Source organism: Protopterus annectens, chromosome 1.part1 (assembly GCF_019279795.1).
Source record: "Protopterus annectens isolate FY-2018-M chromosome 1.part1, PAN1.0, whole genome shotgun sequence".
NCBI lineage: Eukaryota > Metazoa > Chordata > Ceratodontiformes > Protopteridae > Protopterus > Protopterus annectens.
This window is the reverse complement of record NC_056726.1, coordinates 293,553,775-293,574,137: the sequence shown is the minus strand read 5'-3', so window position 1 is coordinate 293,574,137 and position 20,363 is coordinate 293,553,775. Positions and strand designations below refer to the sequence as shown.

Here is a 20,363-nt window from a genome sequence, read left to right as displayed (position 1 = left end):
TTCTTATGATTCCCAGTCTAGGGGTAGGTCTAGACGTGGTAGGGGCAGAGCTCAAGGTTCTTTTAGGCCTAGAACAGGGAGTTCACCTGCTCAGTCTTCTGGTGAGGGCAGGGGTCAGTCCTTTCGTAAACAGACCCAATGACCTGCCTTTTCGGCTGCCAGAGCCTTCTCGTCTGGCAGCACCTTTGGGAGGAAGGCTGGCACTTTTCAAAGAAAATTGGAGTTTAATTACCCAAGACAGATGGGTATTAGATATCATTCACCACGGTTACAGGTTTTATTTCCATACCTTGCCTCCTTTCAAAGGCATGCCAGACATTCCTCCTCTACAAAGAAAAGAGGCTCACAAGCAAATTTCTCTGTTACTCCAAATAGGGGCCATTCAGCGGTTCCTGTGCCAGAAAGGGGCCTAGGATTTTATTCTCGCCTGTTCCTAGTACCAAAAAGGGGAACACGTGGAGACCAATTTTGGATTTATCTATCCTCAACACTTATCTGGACATTCCCAAGTTCAAAATGTTGACGTTACAACAGCTTTTACCTCTGCTGGGAAAAGATCACTGGATGGTAACTTTAGATCTCAAGGAGGCTTACCTTCATGTGCCTATCAGACTAAGTTGCAGGAAGTATCTGCGTTTCGAGCTGGGAATTCTCATTATCAGTTCTCTGCATTGCCCTTTGGCTTATCTACTGCGCCCAGAGTATTCACAAAAGTTCTGGCTCCAGTGATAGCTTACTTCAGGCTAAAAGGAATACAAATCTATCCTTACTTGGACGACTGCCTGATTCTGGCTCAAGAAAAGGAAGACCTTTTTCAACATTTGGAATATGTGATAGCAGTGCTAAGATGCCTGGGGTATTCTGTGAACGAAATAAAGTCCAGTCTAGTACCCTCTCAAGACATGTGCTTTCTGGGTGTGAGACTGAATACAGCAACCCAGATGGCCTTTTTAACCCCGGACAAACAAAAGAATCTGTCTCTACTTCCATCAACTATCTCTTCAGTCCGGGCTGACTGCAAGGACAGTCCTTCAAGCCTTAGGGTTCATGGCATCTTGTATTCTGGTGCTTCCCAATGCCAAACTGCATATGAGGAAGCTGCAATGGTATCTCAAAAATGTATGGACACAGCACTGCCAGGATTTGGACACTGTCATTCAAATAATACCTTGCATTCAAAAGGAATTTTTGTGGTGGGCTCAGGAATGTCACCTAAACAAGGGACTCTCTGTGACCCGGCCAGAGGCGAGTCAAATTCTAACGACAGATGCCTCAGACATAGCTTGGGGAGCTCATCTGAATGGAAAGTGGATACAAGACAAGTGGCCTGCCAGACTACAGCATCTACATATCAACATGAAGGAGATGTTAGCAGTCCAGTTTGCATTAATGGCTTTCAAGGAGTTACTTCTTCCTGGGCAGGTGTTGATTCTAACAGACAACACAACTGTCATGTGGTACATCAACAAACAAGGGGGAACACATTCTTATCCTCTATACAGGCAAGCAATGATTTTGTGGGAGACTGCGCTCAGCTTGCAACTAACTCTTCAGGCAAGGTTTCTGCCGGGAGCACAGAACTCCTTGGCAGATGTGTTAAGCAGGCAAATCATGGATCCCCACAGTGGAAACTGGATCTTCATGTATTTCGGAAATTGACAGTGTCATGGGGAACTCCAGACATAGATCTGTTCGCTTCTCCACTAAACCACCAGCTGCCAAAGTTTTGCACGAAAAGGTTTCATCACACAGCTTGGAAAGTGGATGCTCTTTCTTTCAGTTGGAAAAATCTTCATGTGTATGCCTTTCCACCTCTGCCTCTTCTCCCAAAGGTACTCCTAAAGGTCAGACAAGACAAGCCAAGGATGATTTTAATAGCTCCAGATTGGCCTCGGCAACACTGGTACCCATTACTGAGGAGTCTGGTAAGGAAGCCTCCATGGCCTTTACCTTTGATTCCACACCTATTGTCTCAGAGGGACGGTCATCTACTCAATGTCAAGCTTCACTCTCTTCATCTAACAGCCTGGCATATTCTGTTTTGAAACACAGCAGGTCTCAACTTCCTCAACAGGTTTTGAATGTGATTATGGAAGCCAGAAGACCTAGTACAAGGAAAGTATCATGAGAAAAATGGAAGAGATTTTTATTTTGGAGTGCAGCAAAGGATTTGGAGGTTTCTGAGCCTAATTTGAGTGTGGCTCTTCAATATCTTACTGAATTATTGGACAAAGGTTTGTCTTTCTCTTCCATTAAGATTCATGCTGCAGCGATTTCAGCTCACTATGATTGTGACCCACCATTGTTTTCTCATCCTTTGTTCAAGCAATTTCTTAGAGGGGCAAAGAATATAAGACCCCCACGTAGAGCTCCTACTCCTGCTTGGGACCTCAATTTTGTGTTGGAGAAACTTACTCTACAACCTTTTGAGCCTCACGGCTACTGCTGAATTGAAATACTTGTCATGGAAGACTGCTTTTTTGTTGGCCATTACTTCTGCAAGAAGGGTTTCTGAATTGCAGGCCCTTATGGCGGTTGAGCCTTTTTTGATTTTCCATAAGGATAGGGTATCATTACGTACTAATCCTTCCTTTATGCCTAAGGTGGTCTCTAGTGTGGCTTTAAACCAAACTATTCATTTGCCTACTTTTTATGCAGATCCCCAAAATAAGGGGGAAAAGATTTTGCACACTTTAGATGTACACAGGCAGTTGCGTTATTTAAGCAGGACTAAGGATTTTAGGCAGTCTCAGCAGTTGTTTGTTTCTTTTGCTTTGAGTTCTCAGGGCAAGCCTGTGTCAAAACAAACTATTTCTAAGTGGATTGGGTTTTGCATTGCATTTTGTTATTCCCATCATGGCAAGGAGATTCCAGCTGGGATTAGGCCTCATTCCACTAGGGCTACTGCCACTTCAACAGCATTTCTAAGGGGGGTGGCAACTAAGGATATTTTGGAGGCAGCTACTTGGAGTTCAGTGCATACTTTCTCTAAGCATTACCACCTGCCTCTCTATTCTAAATCTAGGGCTGGTTTTGCCACGCTATTTTGCAGGGCATGTTGACAGCTCCAGCTTCTTTATGATTTGCCAGCCTCCCTTACCTCTGCTTTGGGATTCTACCCAAGTGTTAGGACTGCAGCAATGTGGGATGAAGAACATAGTACAGTTTTGTACCTACCATAAATGTAGATGTTCAAGATCCACATTGCTGCAGTCCAATTTACCTCCCTCCTTCCCTCTGTGTTTAGGGGTGGTTGTGTGGGTGGGGTTGTACTTCTGTGAATTTGTATATATTGTACATATATTTGGTACAGGAGTGTTTGGTGTTTTTTGGTTTTGGCCTTATCTTTTTAGGGTCTTCTGACATCTGGGGCAAGAAAAGACTGAGGATATGACGTCGGTCATGCGCATTTGTACCCTGACGTCCTGACGTCAGACTAATGCGCCTTGACCGACGTCAGCCTTATACTTTGGTATTCGGGCCGACTGGGACAGCGGACTACCCAAGTGTTAGGACTGCAGCAGTGTGGATCTTCGAACATCTACATTTATGGTAGGTACAAAACTGTACTTTTTAATTACATTATAAAATGCAGTGTGTGAATGGCAATGCTGCAGGAGACGCATTTGGAAATAAATGAGCATGTAAATTTAACAAAGAAAAGGATTTCATGATGGATATTCAGCCACGTATCTGGAACAATGGAAAAGGAGAATAGTACTGATTATAGAGGGGCTCCAGTAGTGATAGGAGAGAGGAAGGGATAGTAATGGTATATTTGTGGTAGTAAGAGGCTATTGGCAAGAGAGGAGGATTATGTTGGCATGTACTTACATTCTACCAAAAACTGTTATTGCGGAGCTTAAGAAAATTTTGGTAGAAACAATTGCTTTCAGCAGGGAGTATTACTTGTAGTTTGGGACCGATACTTGATTTGCAGTAGTGAGGATGTATCAGGGAGACCTAAACAGGAATATATATAAAAAGAAGGTACATTTCTAAAGAAGTTTTAATAAAATATTTAGTATGGAATATGTGAAGTCAGTAGTAGGAACTCTGAATTGACGTTTTATCCCACAGTAACTGGGTTAGACTGAATATTTATATTTTACAGGAGCATGTGCTTTTAATTGAAAGCTTTGATAGACATCTAATAACTGTTTCAGAGCATGCACCATTAAAAACTAAGATAAACTACAGGGTAGTGAAATAAAAATTTAATACACCGGCTGTTTTGCACCTACTTGCTCAAAAGAGAGGGATTCAAAGAATGGCTAGTGGAAATTATTCGAGAGTCAACAGTGAAGATGGAAATTTATTCAGAAGGGATAGCTAATGAATGGGGTAAATTGAAAACGGGGTTTAAAAACAGGGTAGAAATAAAACATATCTTTGAGAAGTAATGAGAATTATTTAGAGGAACTGACCAAAGTTAGAAGTGTTGCAGAGTAAGGGGAATCTTTACAGAAGGAGCAAGTGCAGATTGCTTAATAGAAAATAAGGGAGTATTTGGCTAATGTGCATGAATCTAGAAAGTTTTGCAGTTTAAGCAATTATTTTGGATAATGCCAAAGCACAAAAACTTTTAGCAGAATGACTTGGGTAACAGAAAGTTGAAAGGAATGTCACCAAATTTAGGCAGTCCATGACGAGAAGATACCTTACTAAAACCAGACTGATAAGACCACAGAGATACCTTACTAAAAGGATACAAGGCCTAAACATGTCCTACAGTGACCCAATTCATAACCCTCCCACTGTACCATGTACCTTACAGACTTTTAAGAGGCAACGTGTGCCTCTTGCATACTAGATTTCCTCCGACCCAATACTGATGGATTTACTGCACACCTGCAAGTCAAATGACATGAGGAATGCTCTGTCTAGGAATCTATACCTATTCTGCAACATCAACAGAAAAATTTGGAGGGACAGGTATATCTCGTAGAACATACCACTGCTCTGGAGCAGACTCCCTATCCACATAAAAGAAAGTTAATTCCTGTCCATATTCAAGCGCTGCTTGGATCTGTAGATGGGAAACAGATTTACCGTAGGACTGCCCCCTGTACTACTAATGGACAGAGGCAGCTTCTAAATGCTTAATCCCATGCATGGGTCCCCTCAAATTAACTGTGATATGATCCCAGTTATTCTCATTAGGAGTATTATATAATCATTGACCATGGGATGGGTAATGCCAGTGTTTAACCAAGTAGGAAAGGGTAATTTGAGGATAAAAAAGGAAGTTGTCTAAGCTTAAAATGGTCTGTAAGGAGAGCTAATTAATACTTAGCTATGAACCTATAAGAAAAATAACCTAAGGTGTTATAGTGGTATTAGAGAGATTTCAGAAGGTTTATGAACATGTTTATAAAGTAGAAGTATGTGGAAACAAAGAGCACAAATGGAAATATTTTTGGAAGACTTAATTATGCCAAGGTTAGAGGAAGATGAGACTCTATAATTTATCTCATCTCTTCCTGTCTTAACTGCAATGTATAGTCATTCGGCAGGGAGGTCTCCAGGAACAGATGATATTCCTGTAGAAGTTTTGAAAGTAGGAGGTAAGAAATTGATAAAGATCTGGAATATTTTGTTTAAAAGTGTTAAGAGGAAGGGAAGCACCAGCATCTTGGAAGAAAGCTGTGGTGGCTGTGTTACCCAAAGAGGGGTAGACATCTTTCAGCCTCGTATAAGCCTAGTTCGATTTTAAACCGTAGTTGTAAAGTGTTAAAAAAAATGTCAAAGTTGTTGCCAAAATTGATACATATAGATTGTTGTTTTGTGAAGGGAAAGCAAGAAAAGGTGGCTTTATATGCATATATTGTTTTGTACTTGATAAATCCAGAGAAGGACATTTCATTGTTGTGGAACATTTTGAGACTTTCCTGTATTTTTAGGATACACAATTCATGCGAGCCATTTTAAGCCTAGCCAATTATCCCCTGTGAGATTCAAACCCTGTACCTTGTGTTTGTAAGGCAAACACCTTAACCATTAGGCCACCTTCCCAACAATTGATTATTAATGAAGATAAAACAAAGGCTGTAGCCATAAATTATATGCCCACACATGAATTGCTTCAGCAATATCCATAATTTATAGGGACACAATAAGATGAGTTATATGGATTAGAAAGACTTATGTTATGGCAGTTAAGGACATGTGGGAAGAGAATAACCAAAATATAATACAAAAACTGAGAAACTAGAAGCTTTTGTTGTTGGATATGGATAGTAAGATATAAAGAGTAAAAATGTTTAGTCCCATTAGTGTTGTAGGCAAGGCATATCAGCCGTTTGAGAAGTTGACAATAAGTTGAAATTTATCTGGGTGGGGAAGAGAGGGCAGGGATTATGCGGGATAAGATGATTCTCCCAGTAGAACTAGGTGATTTAGGACTACCTCATTTGAAAAGATATTTTAAAACTACACAGTTAAGGCTTAGTGACATAACACAAGCTTAAGTTTAGAATTCAGAATGGAAAGGGACGATGAAGTGTTCGGGGGAGGGGTGTCAAGAAATTAGGAGAGAGTAAGATTATAGATGCAGATCCTTGGAGAAAATAACAGCTATGCAGAGTATTTTATTAATAGTTCATAAAGTTGTAGAAACTCTTCTAAAAACTAAGCCAACACAGGAATGGACAAAAATTTTGCCAGTAGGGATGATTCAAGTAGTGGTGCAAAATGGGCAAGAGTGGGTTGGAATTTACTGGAAATGACAAAGGAACCAAGGTGTTGGGAGCAAATAACTAGATGGGGGAAAGTAAGAGTGGAATGGAGCCAAGAGCAGTGTTAGACTGAGGTTAGAGACTGCCTTTCCTACTTGGTATTGATATCAGAGTATAGGCAAAAAGAAAGGGATATTGGCATCCTGAGTGAGAAACCTGCTCTAGTAGGGTGTTCAGTTGAATTTAAAAGTAAAGCTACTGTGAAAAGAAGATGATTAGTAGGGCATATAAAATATTGCATGATAACTATAAAAATCAGTCAGAGGATAGAAAAGATTGAGAAGGGAGACTGGGAAAGCAATTTATAAGCAATGAAAGGACATATGTATGGCTTCCAAGTTTGCAACAAAGTCAAAGGTTTAGAATTGTTGCTTAGAAGTGTTTGCATTGCTGTTTTTATTCTCCTATGTAGATGTCAAATATTTTAGACATTGCAGTTAAGACAGGAGGAGATGAGGTAAACAATTTAGTTACTGGGTCTCATCTTCCTCTAACCATGGCATAATTAAGCCCACAATACGCCCTCACTTGGAAGCAGTGCAGTTGGCAAGGTGGATGATCTAGTCAAGTGCTTGTACTCTGAGGCAGTTTCCCTCAGAAGATGTCTTGCGCATTCTGAAAGAAGCTAGGAGACAAAGTACAAGATAGTCTTGCATTTCTAAATGGACCTGATTTTTTTGCCTTACTAAAGTCGATAGCCACTGCAAGTCAGGCTGCCGTAGGTCTTAGCTACCTTTTGAGCTTTACAAGAAGGGACTGTTTTACACATGCATTAAAATTCAAGCCTTTGACATTTTTGCTTGCCTACTTCTAAATTTCACCAGCTTCTCACACCAAGCCATGATTCAGTTTCTCAAATGAATCCTGCACCCAAAACCAGTTAGCAAGGAACCAGGCCATGATGCAGTTTCTCAAAGGAATCATGCACCCAAGACCACTTAGCAAGGAGCCATCTCCCGTTCTGGATTTTAAACATGTCTTGAAAAATCTGACCCTCACTCATTCTGAGCCTGCTGCTTTAGTTGACCTTAAAATGATCACCTAGAAAACAGCTGTCCTAGTGGCTCTGACCTTTGCTAAAAGAATTTCTAAACTCAAGTTCTTGTGTAGAGAACATTTCCTGGTCTTCTATAAAGTTGTGGTCACACTCTAGACTTAAACATTTATGCCTAAAGTGGTGTCTGAGCTTTTCCTAAATCTGTCCATCAACCTCACTGATTTCAAGAGAATAAAGGGGAAAACATCTGCATTCCTGGGTGTGCAGAGATAACTTGGATTTTATCTGAATAGGTCTAAACTGTGTAGAAAATCTGAACAATTGTTTTGAAGCATTTGCCAAAGATATGGAGATCTGTGAACAAAGACCATATCTAAATGGATTGCCAGTTGCACTTCCTTCTGCTGTGGAAAGCCAGAACCTGAAGAATCAAGTTTCACGGTAACTGCTACCACCACTGCATTCTTTAGATGAGTGTTCACTTCACTTGGGCCTCCAGCAACCCCCTCTCCAAATATCACCACCTAGCAGCTGCCTCTAAGGTAGACTTTGCTGCTGTCATCCTGCACCACCCTCAGTCCAACACCCCAGGTAGGTCCTCCTCCCTTGCTCATTGCACGATTGCAAGCTGAGGAAACATCCACGCAGTTCATTGTCCTGGGTACCCTGTAGAGTGTGATTACAGTCAAGGGAAAGAAAGACATGAAGATGGTGCCAGTTAATGTCCCTTTATAGCTTGATGTCTGTAGGGAGGGCATCCTGCAAGTCCTGGGATAAGCTGAAAGTCTATGGTATTCAGGCCAGCCTCAAGACTCCAGCAGTGAAGGGCTTTCAAGAGTAATTACTGCAACAGTGAAGCTACTTCAAACCTCCTGTACTACACCATCCCCTCAAACATTGAAACCACTCAACAAATACCTTATTGATTCTTATATCAGACGTATTCTCTGTCTACTACCAGTGTTCAACCGCACTGACATATCTTTGTTTGAAAACTCTACATACTGAAATTAAGTGCAGCTCTTCAGAATGTATTAAATGTTGCTATAATTCCTATTGTTTTTTCACTCCTATGACCCATTACTGTTGTAAATAGTCTTATTATAATTATCTACTCTGTGTTATAAAATGTATTGATGTATTAGAAAATGTAGCAACTTAATGTTTTTTTTAATGTGTTAACTATTCTCTGTACTAAAGACTTTGTACTATTTAATATTGGAGTTTTTCTCCCCGGTCCTCCATTGAAAAAGGACACATGTCCAGATGGACTTTCCCGGTTAACCAATGTAAAATAAAATAAATAAATTTGCATTTGTTTTAAGTACCTAACACAACTGTATTTAACAGTTGAGGTGGGTGGTGTATTTTGCTCCACAGACCTGACCTTCAGCTGCTCCCCCAAGTGTCCAGGTGCCTATCCTTGTTATGTGAGTCTTCTGAACCTGACTGGTCTCCCCTGGACTATTTCTGACACATGTTTGAGGCTATTGAGATTGATGCACGCTGTGGGTAGCATAATTCTGATGCCAGTGAATATTCATTGTAATAGTCCTAACTTCCACTACTTGCATATACCCCTTACATCCTGGGGAAGGGTATACAATAGGTCTTGCTGGGGTGCTGCCCCCACCTCCACAGTGACTTGGCCACAGCCCCGGGGCAGTGCTGCAACCCATTCCTGGCCTCCACCAAGGACCAAGATTGAGATGGTTCCAACTCCATGCCTGTGCCATCAAATGCCTGAACTGCTAATTATAGTGTGTGTTATCCCTCTACACCACTGGTGCAGGCATGTTGTTATCCCTCTACACCACTGGTGCAGGCCTAACTGCTTTGATTTGCTGTAGAAATGGAGTGCAGTAATTAAAAGAAATATATTTTATTGGTATTAGATTTGAATGTTTCATGTAAACTGGTATCTCAGGTGAGAAATTTGGAAGCATAATTAAATGAACTTTAAAATTGAAAATGTGTATTCAGTGTAGCTTTTTTAAATTGTAGAAGCGTGTGGCAGAAAAACAAGAGAAACGAAATCTAGACCGCCTCAGAAGAAGAGAAGAGAGAGAGAGGGAGGAACGGGAGAGGAGGCGAAGGTAAAATTTATTTGTTCTAACTTAAGTTTGGAAGCAGAAATTGCTCTTTAAGAGGTGTCACTTGACAGTACAAGATGTGGACTGTCAGGGATTTTTTTTTGGAATTGCCAAGCGATTTATTTAGCCATCATTACAATGATGAGTTTTCTTCAGTGTGAACTGTATTGTAGAAATATTTAATTTAGAACCTGTATTCACTAAATGTAAGTCATTGTTCAGATGGTTTTAATGTGTTGTACTAAAGCGACAGGAACAAATAGCTAAAAGATCCAAAAAGGTCAATCAACACATTCTCTCTGTAATACTCTGTAAAGGCTGGTGTGCCGAGGCACTAAGAGGATTGGTTTAATAAAGTATTTTGAATTTTTTGGCTCTTTTGGCCATTTGTTCGTGTCGTTTTAGTGTAGTTGTTTTCTTTGGTGGTGTTTGCGTTTTTAAGGTATTGATCTGTCTTGAGAGTATAGATTCTAGTGTCAGCATTGTGGGATCAGGTAGCTTAAACCCCATGTTAAAAGTAGTGCTGTCTCATACAGTGTTAAATTTTTCTAGGCACTTCAGAAACATTAGTTGATTGCATTTTTTGTTACCAAGTAGTTTCTCTAGTTCGGTCTAGTTTCCTTTCAGAAAGTATTAATGATTTCAAGTTTGTTAAAACAGAACTGAATAGTTTGCATAGCTATATACAGAGCCCTTAGACCTTCAGAAAGTGCCTTTGTCTTTGGATGTTACATTTTGGTACCATATGCACTAAAAATAGTTAGCAAAGCTGCTAAGTAGAGACTGGAGACTTGATATCTACTTATGGATGGCGGACACCTTTAAAGAAAGCTGTGCAAAGCTTTGCATCCCAGTCTCTGAACTTTTGAGTCTTTCAACGTGTTGATTGATTTTTGAATGCTCATCATGTGTTATACTGCTGCAGTAGTGACATTTGTGACTTTTTTGCTTAAGGCCCAATTGTCAGACCAGATGAAGCGTAGCATCTTCCCTTTTAGACTTATTGAATGCCCTCCTCCTGGGCATCATTGGTGTAAGAGGGGATAAAAGCATATACCCCTGTCTTTGTATTTCTTGAAGTAGTTCATATAAAGATCAGTGCATAATTCCAAAGCATCATCGATCAAACTGTCTTCCAAATTTCCCAGACAAGTACCCTGCCATGAATAATGTTTACTTTTATTGCATGCCTAGTGCAGCTTTTGGGCATCTGGTTTTGTTAGGTGTTATAAAAAAAAATACAGACGATGTTAGTAATTTTCTTGACTCTGGAAAGCAGTTAACCCATGTCAGTTGTGTAATTTGCTTGGGACAGAGCACTGTGTAGCCACAGCTGTCCCGACTAATGCAACCTTCAACTCAAAGGCAGTCAAATGGAGTGCAAAAATATCCCTGGGAATGTGTCAGAAAAAGCTATGCAGCTCGTTTGACCACTATGGCATCAACCAAATCCTCTACCATTATCCATTCCAGAAAGAGGTGCATTAAGAGAAGCACCTGAAAGTGAAGGAATATTGAGAGACTGACGGTGGTTACTTCGACTGACACTTTTGGCATGGTCTCTTGGTAGGCCACCAAGTGCTGAGTTCATTTCATATCCTGCTGAGCCAAATCCCTTCTGAAGCTGGTCATTTTAGACACATCTCCACTGGTGTTTGGTTCCAGTGCATTTATTGTTACAGTTGAGGGGAGAGCATGGCATCCACTCCATTATTGTTCATAAGGAGGTTGTTGGTCCAGAGGTAAAGATATTTGGTAACTGCCTGTGTCCCTAGGCCTCTGAATTTCATATCACAAGCCTTAAGTCCATTATCCAAGCATAAGCAGAGGTTGACTGTCTTGCCTCAGTATTTAGTAAGCTATCTTCCATATCCAATCCCCCCCCCCCGTGTAGGAACTGTTTTCAAGAAACTGGAAGAAAAAGGGGAGATTATTCAGTTTGTCAAAGCAGGCTTTTCTCTCCTTTTCACCAAATTACAGTAGATACTACCCTACCTAAAGCTATCCTTTCTACCAAAGACAGAAAAAAGGCAAATACCAAATTAGTAAGGTTCTGTAAGAAAAAATATTGAGATGAATAAAAGGTAAAGCTTTGGGACCATCAGCGCTTAGACCCAGAGAGGGAGAAGCTGTGTCCCATCCCTCTCAAATCCCAACAATTAGAAAGCTGCCAGCCTACCACCACCTCTTGCCACTTGTCAAAGGCTAGTTAGGAGACTCTTGTTAAATACTGGGGGATAATTACAGAAAACAAATGGATGCTTAAGATATTGGTACAAGAACACATTTCTCGGGTATCCCTCTGGTACCCTGAGATTGGAGACATTTGTTTTAACCTCCTTTGCAAGAACAACTTCTTCAAGCGGTCATAGAGGAAGTACCCAAGGGGGGGGGAGGCACAAGTTTCTAGTAATATTGATGCCCTTCTATTCCCATATTGCAGTATTCTTACTGCGAGATCCTCTGCCTCAGGCGACCCGAACATCCGGCTCCTATGCAGAAGCTTAAGCCTGGTTGCTGCCAGGTGCATGGGACGTTGCACACAGGGCCATTAAACATGGGCCTTAAATTTCGCGTCTGCATGCACAGACCTCAGAACTTCTCTGCTGCAGTCGAATGTCAGATTTATCACTTCACTCCACGCCATTGAGGACATCTTCAGATAATTACCCTGTTGGGGAAATTTTGTTTTCTTACTTGAGTTTTGGTTGCTTTGCTGTTATTACTTAGCTGATGTCTGCTAGAAAGGAGAAATGTAGGTGCGGACATCAGATTCCAAAGAAGGACTCACATGAACTTTCTGTTCTGCTTAGGCCAAGAACACAATCACACCACCTGTAGCATCTGCCAGTCGTTCATACCTAAAACTTTTCGTAGTCATCTGGCAGCTCTAAAACTTTATCTCGAGAATCAGCGATTAAAGCACTTAGCCCCATGTATGGATTTGGAGTCGGCCGTTGAGGCAGAGCCACCTAAAAAGAGAAGGCCAAGGTTGCAAGGCCTACCGCTTCTGCCCCTCAGTTGTCAGACGTTCTGCCAGCCACTGATTTATGGGTTGAGGGATGTCCGCTAGAACTGGCGATTTCAGTGACTACCATCTTGGAAGCCTCTCCGGAAACACCGGTAGGCATGTCATCGGAGGTCATTCCGACATCTGCTTCGGTAGAAGGCAAGGGAGAATCATGCTCTGCTGGATGCCTACCCATGATCAAGGAATCAGAATCCCCTCCTACAGGCCAGACTCCTGATATTCGGCCCTCTTTCCACTAAGAGGAAGTAAAAAAACTAAGCATCTGTCTACTTTCTCTGAGGACCAACCAGACTGGCATATCTTTTCTCAGTCTTTAGTTCAGGCCTTTATGGCTCTTAAGGCCTTCAGCTTCTCCTGCAGCCACATTGCCTGCTCTCAGCCCCAGGCTAGCCTCAGCTGCTTCCATTCATCCCACTGTCACCCAGGAGGAAGACTACTCTTCTACCTCCTCAGATGAATTTATCTACACCTCCCAGATATCTTCCCCTCTGGATTACTACTTCCCAGATGAGGACTCCCTAGAGGGAGACTCACCCCCTGAAGACATTTCCTTTGGGGAAACAGTTACTAAAATGAGGGATATTTCAAGTGGGATGCAACTCCGATGACAGAGGTTCAAAAGAGATATTTTAAACTACTTCAGGTGGAGTCACCCTCCCCCTCTGCTATCTCTCCTGTGATTCCAGCATATCTAGATGCATTTGCATCCGCCTTAAAGACCCCAGAATCACAGCCCCCAGCTCCCAAAAGACCAGACTGCTTCTACAAGGTCCCTAATGAGCACAAATTCCTCATTAAGCCACCAATGGCAGATCCTGCAATCATTACAATGGCCCCTGACAAACAATCCAGGTTAATACCGTCTTCCTCACTATTGCCATCAGACAAAGACAGCAAGGTCATGGACAGACTGGGGAAAAAGATGTACACATCTTCCACACTGGCTTTCAAGGTTATCAGTTATCATACCCACATGGTCAGATATGCCCTAGACTTGGTTCTTAGGCATCCTCTTTGCTTTCCTCCATGCCTAACTGTTTTAGCAAATCTCAGGTAGCATCTAAGTTGTCCTTGGCCTCACAGATTGCCAGACATTCTGTAAAGTGCAGCTTTGATGTATCTGAGGCCTCTGCTAGGTCTACAGCTTCAGCTTCTGTACTGCACAGGTTTTCCTGACTTAGGCTTCAGCCCCTTCCTGAAGGTTTTAAAACAAAAATCTTAGATGCACCACTTGACAACAAATTCCTGTTTGGCAAACAGTCTGCTGAACTGTTCAAAAGCCTCCAGGAAAAAGCAAGGAGCTCCAGGACCTCAAACATTTACTGGTCTCTCCATTCCCCAAATTTTACAGAAACTACCCTACTAAGATCACCTTTGTCAGAAGGGCCTTAGCCTCAACCACCACCATCTCCTCCTCCTGTAGACACAGGAAAGGGCCTAGAAAAGCATCTTGCCCAAGGGCAATCCCTGCTCAACCTACCACCAGGCAGTCCTTTCAAGACAGAAGCAATAATGTGCGACTGCTTCCACCACCTCCCCCTCTCATCCCACCTCTCTCACTGTCTACTCCTCTGAAAAAAAAAATCACTTCAGACTGCTGGGTATTGGCAGTAGTGGAAAAAGGGTATTTCATGTCCTGGCAGGAAAGGCCCATTCCACAAGGCATCCCTTTCCCACCCAAAAACTAGCTACACCTAATTCCTCAGGTTATCCAAGAGCTACTCGCGCAGGGGACCATAGAAAGCATCCCCTCAGGCCAAGAAGGGAAGAGGGTTCTACTCCAGGCTCTTCCTAGTGCCAAAGAAAGGATGGTCCTTGGAGGCCTATCCTAGATTTGTCCTTCCTAAACCTTTCTCTGAAGGTCCCTTCCTTCAGAATGTTATCACTACAATGCCGTCTTCCACTACTGCCACCCAAAGCTTTCATGACCACTTTGGACTTGGAGACATACCTCCACATCCCCATCCAGCCACACTAGAGAAAGTATTTGCATTTTGCTGAACCCTCTTCACACTTTCAATTTACTGCCTTGACCTTTGGTTTATCTACTGCACCAATAGTCTTCACAAAGTGCCTAGCCCCAGCAGTAGCCTAGTGCAGAACAAAAGGCATTCAAATCTACCCCTTCCTAGATGATGATCTCATCCTAGCAGAAGAGGAAAGCATTCTCAAGAAACACTTACTATTCACTATGTCCCTGCTCCAGAGCTTGGGATTCGCTCTCAACCTGGCAGTCATCCCTTGCTCCAGCCCAAGACAAAACATTCCTGGGCTGCAGGACAAGAAGAGACTTGATGAAGGCCGGCCTTCCTTCCTCAGGACAAACTATCCTCCCTAGTTGACCACTTCCACAAACTCCTCCTGGTTACCCAAATCTCGGCCAGGCAGTTTGTGTCTCCTAGGCTTCATGGCAGCCACAATCCCTGTGCTACACCTAGCCACGCTCCACGTGAGGAAGTTTCAGTGGTGCCTAAAAAATGTCTGGTCACAACATAGCCACCCCCTGGCCTTTCAGGTACCCTTCTTACACTGCCTGAAGACAAGAGTTGAGGTGGTGGATCCAGCAAGTACACCAGAACCCAGGCCTACCTCTGCAACCCAACAACTCAGTACAATGCATGCATATGGATGCCTCCGATTTATGGTGGGGAGCAACTATGAATGGCCACAAGGTGCAGGTAGGAGATCTCCCTCCAGAAAAATCATATCAACATATAAGGCAGATGACTATGCTCCATCTAATCCTACAGACTTTCTCCCTCTTATGTAGCCAGACGCCATCCAAATATTCACAGACAATACAACTGTGATGTGGTACATCAATAAACCAGTGGGGGAGACCAGGTCTTGCCTACTCTGCAGGCTGCAATGCACGCATGGACGCTAGCCTCTCAGCACATCGTCACACTGCAGATGGTCTAGATTCCATCTCAGGACAACTACCAGGCAGATGTCCTTAGCAGATCCTTCTCTCTGCATAACAAGTGGATGTTGCACAGAAATCTGTTCTTAGACATTGTCCACCAGTGGGGACACCAGAAGTAGATCTGTTTGCCTCCCCCCAGAACAGACAGTTGCAGCTTTTCTGCTCCAGGGATCCCTCCCCACTAGCGTGGAGAGTGGATGCCTTTGCCCGTCTCATGGAAGGGACTATTCCTTTATGCCTTCCCTCCCTTCCCACTCATTCAGAAAGTCCTTCTAAACTCCAGAGGAACAAGCCAAGAATCTTGCTGGTGACTCCCTATTGGCCAAGGCAGCATTGGTTCCCCCTTCAGTCTCTTGCCAAGGGCAGTCCACCACAAGTTGCCTCATAAGGTGGACCTGCTCACACAGCAGAAGGGATCTCTCATTCATCCACACCTGGAGATGCCTCAGCTTAACCCTCTGGGTGATAAACTCTTGATTCCCTTCAGGCACTGGTATTTGGGGGGGGGGGCATGCTGTCCATCCTGCAGGAGGCCAGGAAACCCACTACCAGGAGATCCTATGTTTTGAAATGGAAAAGGTTCCCCAAATGGTGTCTCCAAAGGCATAGAGACCCCTTCCAAGCGGATATTCCACTAGTCCTAGGCTTTGTGCGCGCACTCATAAAATCAGAGCTTTCATATTCTTCAGTGAAGGTTCACTTATCTGCCATTTCTGCCTGCTTACCTTTGGATCCACTTTTCTTTCCAGGTTGAATGTCAAGCTGTTCTTAAAAGGGGTTCTCCACGTTAGGCCACCAAAGAAACCTATTCCACCATCTTGGGACCTAAACTATGTACTAGAGAAACTCGCAATTGCACCCTTTGAACCAGCAAGCTCTGCTTCTCTGCAGATGTGCATATGGAAAACTGTCCTATTAGTAGCCCTTACTTCAGCCAGGAGGGTTTCCGAATTGCTTACATTCATGGCATCCCCCAACCTACACAATCTTCCACAAAGATAGGTTGACCCTTCGCCCCAATCCCTCCATGCCCAAAGTGGTCATTGAGCTGTCCCTCAATCAGTCTGTTCATCATTCCCTCTCCTCAGAATGATAGTGAGAGAGTACTCCACTCCCTTGATGTCCACAGACAATTAAGGTTCTATTTGGACAAAACCAAAGCCATTAGAAAGTCCAATCAGCACTTTGTGTCCTTCTACCTGGGCCCTGGGCAAGGCTGTAGCCAAACAAACTGTATCACCCTGGATACAAAAAACTATTTCCTTCTGCTACTCTTACCATGGCAAAGACTTGCCTTACAAGGTTAAGGCACACTCCAGAAGAGCCATGGCCTCTTCTGGAGCTTTCCTCAAAGGCCTGGACACAGCCACCATTCTTGAGTCAGCCACATGATCCTCTTTGCACACCTTTACCAAACATAGCAAATTGGGCTATGTCTCCAGAGCCAGGGCAGGATTTGCAAGGGCAATTCTGCATGGATTCCTGGAAACTACAACTTCTTCTACCACCCTTTCCTCATCCTAAGCTGTGGGACTCTCTCACAGTAAGAATACTGCAACATGGGAACAGAAGAACATAGATTAGTTGTGCAAAATCTTACCATAACCGTAGATGTCCTTCTCTTCCACGTTGCAGTATTTCTTCCCACCCACCTACCACCTTCATTACATTTACCCTGTCTAGATGGCATCTTTCTTGTACTTCTTAGACTGTTGTCCGACAGTCAGATGTTCTTCGTGTTTCACTGTTGTAGTCATTACATTTGGGTAATCTGCTGGCAGGTTGCCCTCAGTCGGCCTGATTAACAAAGTCTTGGGTCCTGCGTCGGATGCTGTCCCTTCTTCCATGACGTCAGGTCGTCAGGGGTATAAAACATGCAGCCAACACCATTACATCAGTCTTTCTTGTAGCACGGTGCCCGAAGCAGAAGCAGTTTGCAAGTGCCGGTCAGCCGCCTCCTGAAATTGTCGTTTTCGAGTTTCAGAACTGAAGTCTTCAACTACAAGCTAAGTACCCCGTTTGGGGAACATTTCCACTGGGAAGGTCAGGACTACTCCGACTCAAAGAAAAGGCTCAGAGAGTTTCTTTTACTCCCACAGCACAGACCACTTGCTATCCCTCCAGTTTTAGACATTGTGGATGATGTTTATTTAGAATCTAGTCTAAATCCAGATTCTCTGCCTCCTGCTCCAGCCAAACCAGACAGATATTACAGAGTGCCTGACTCACACAAATTCCTTTACAAAAACCCTGTTGCTGACCCAGAGACAATCTCCCAGGGTCCCAAAGGGGCTAAGGCATCTATGGCTAAAAATCCTGTACCCTCTGAAAGGGACTCCAGAGCACTAGATAGGTGGGGGGAAGAAGGTTTACACCTCAGCTACTCTAGCTATGAGAGCACTAAATTGTCAATTTCACATGCTGAAATACCAGCAATTCCTAATGTCTCAAATAAAACAAAAGATGAGCATGCACCCTCAACAGTCTGAATTCAAGGAAATGCAGGATCTGTTGCATGCAGCTGAACAGGTGGGCAAACATACTTTACAATGTGGATTTGATTCCTTGGAAGCTTCCTGTAGAGCAGCTGTTACTGGGTCGGTTATACATAGGCATGCTTGGTTAAAGGAACAAACTCTGCCTGATCATGTTAAAGCAAAGTTACTAGATGCACCCTTACAGCAGGATGTCTTATTTGGGGTTAAAGCAGAAGAGGTTTTAAAGAAAATGGAGGATAAGGCAAAATCTATGCAGACGGTCAAAGATTTCTTACAGGTACAGCCCCCACGCTTCAGCAGAAATTGCCCAACAAAAAATTGGTCCTTTCCAGCTTCTGACAGACTACAGAGGGGTAAATACAGGCGCCCAAGGGGCAGAGGACAAGCACAAATCCCTTACAAACTTCGACAATGGGGCACTGCAACACAGAAGGGAGGAGAAGACAGGTCCCAAACTACTAGAAGGCAAACACAATTACTTAAACCTCAAACTGCCAAGCAAAACTCTCTTGGCAGCTCCCTTGGGCGGAAAATTAGCACTTTTTGCAGACAACTGGCGCATCGTCACAAAGGACAAATGGGTCCTAGACATTGTCTCACAAGGATACAGATTCCATTTCCACACCTTGCCAAGGATAAAAGGAATGCCAAACCTGCCACAAAATCAATGGGCAGAGGCACAAAAACAAATTACAGCTCTCATGGACATGAGAGCCATTCAACTGGTACCTACACAGGAGCAAGGCTAAGGATTTTACTCAAGGCTCTTTCTAGTCCCCAGAAAGGACAATACTTGGAGACCCATTCTGGACCTTTCAGTTCTAAACACCTTCTTGCAAGTACCCAAATTCAAGATGCTAACACTACAGCAGCAGCTTCCCATGTTGGGCAAGAAAGCTTGGGTAGTAACGTTGGACCTTAAGGAGGCATACCTGCATGTCTCTATCAGACAAAATTGCAGAAGATACCTCCGTTTCATTGCAGGTTCAACCCATTACCAATTCTCTGCACTGCCCTTTGGTTTATCTACTGCGTCCAGGGTCTTCACAAAATGCCTGGCACCAGTAATTGCATACTGCAGACGAAGAGGAATTCAAATATACCCATACCTGGACGACTGCCTCATCCAAGCAGAAAGCAAGGACATTCCCTTACAACATCTGGCTTTTGTAAAACACCTTCTAAGTTGCCTAGGGTACACAGTAAACAAAAAGAAATCAAAACTAGTGCCCTCACAAAATATGACATTCCTGGGTGCCAGCTTGAATACAACGGCCCAGATGGCTTATCTGACGCCAGACAAACAACTACAACTAACTCAGTACTTCAATGGCAACAAAGACCCAACTCTCTGCAAGAAAAATTCTGCAGGCCTTGGGCTTCATGGCATCTTGCATACTACTAATACCATTTGCAAAACTGCATATGAGGAAATTACAATGGTACCTGAAAAGCGTATGGACTCAACACAGCCACAGCTTGGAAACAATGATACCTCTCATTCCCTGCCTTCAACAGGAGTTTCTATGGTGGTCACAGGCATGTCACCTCAACAAGGGTCAGTCTTTCAACTTACCCCCAGCCAGCCAAGCTATGACAACAGATGCATCGGACTACGCCTGGGGGGCACACATGGCAGGATGGTGCGTTCAAGGCATATGGACTGCAGATCAAATGAATCTGCACATCAGTCAAAAAGAAATGCTAGCTGTACAGAATGCCCTGACAGCCTTCAAGGACCTCTTACATCCAGGACAGCTTACAATAAGGACAGACAACACCGCAGTAATGTGGTACATAAACAAACAAGGGGGTACACACTCCTACCCTCTATGCCTGCAAGCAATGACCTTGTGGAATACAACACTGGCTTACCAAGTTCAATTACAAGCTCAATTCCTGCCAGGAAAAAAGAACACATTGACAGACGACCTAAGCAGAAACATCATGGATCCCCACGAGTGGAAACTGGATCCCCAAGTAATTTGCAATGATAACTCAAAAATGGGGGCACCCAGACATAGACCTGTTTGCCAGCCCCCAAAACTATCAGCTAACAAAATTTTGTACAAGGGAATTTC

At 43.2% G+C, this 20,363-nt stretch overlaps 1 protein-coding gene across 1 annotated transcript in view; it reads left to right on the top strand.

Moving 5' to 3' along the window:
- LOC122804616 (putative RNA-binding protein Luc7-like 2) overlaps window positions 1–20,363 on the top strand; it is a 1,326,948-nt gene that overhangs the window by 809,697 nt on the left and 496,888 nt on the right. Inside the window, exon 10 of the mRNA XM_044074589.1 lies at window positions 9,739–9,830. Coding sequence (XP_043930524.1) covers window positions 9,739–9,830 — 92 coding nt within the window. The remainder of the gene's footprint in view (window positions 1–9,738; window positions 9,831–20,363) is intronic.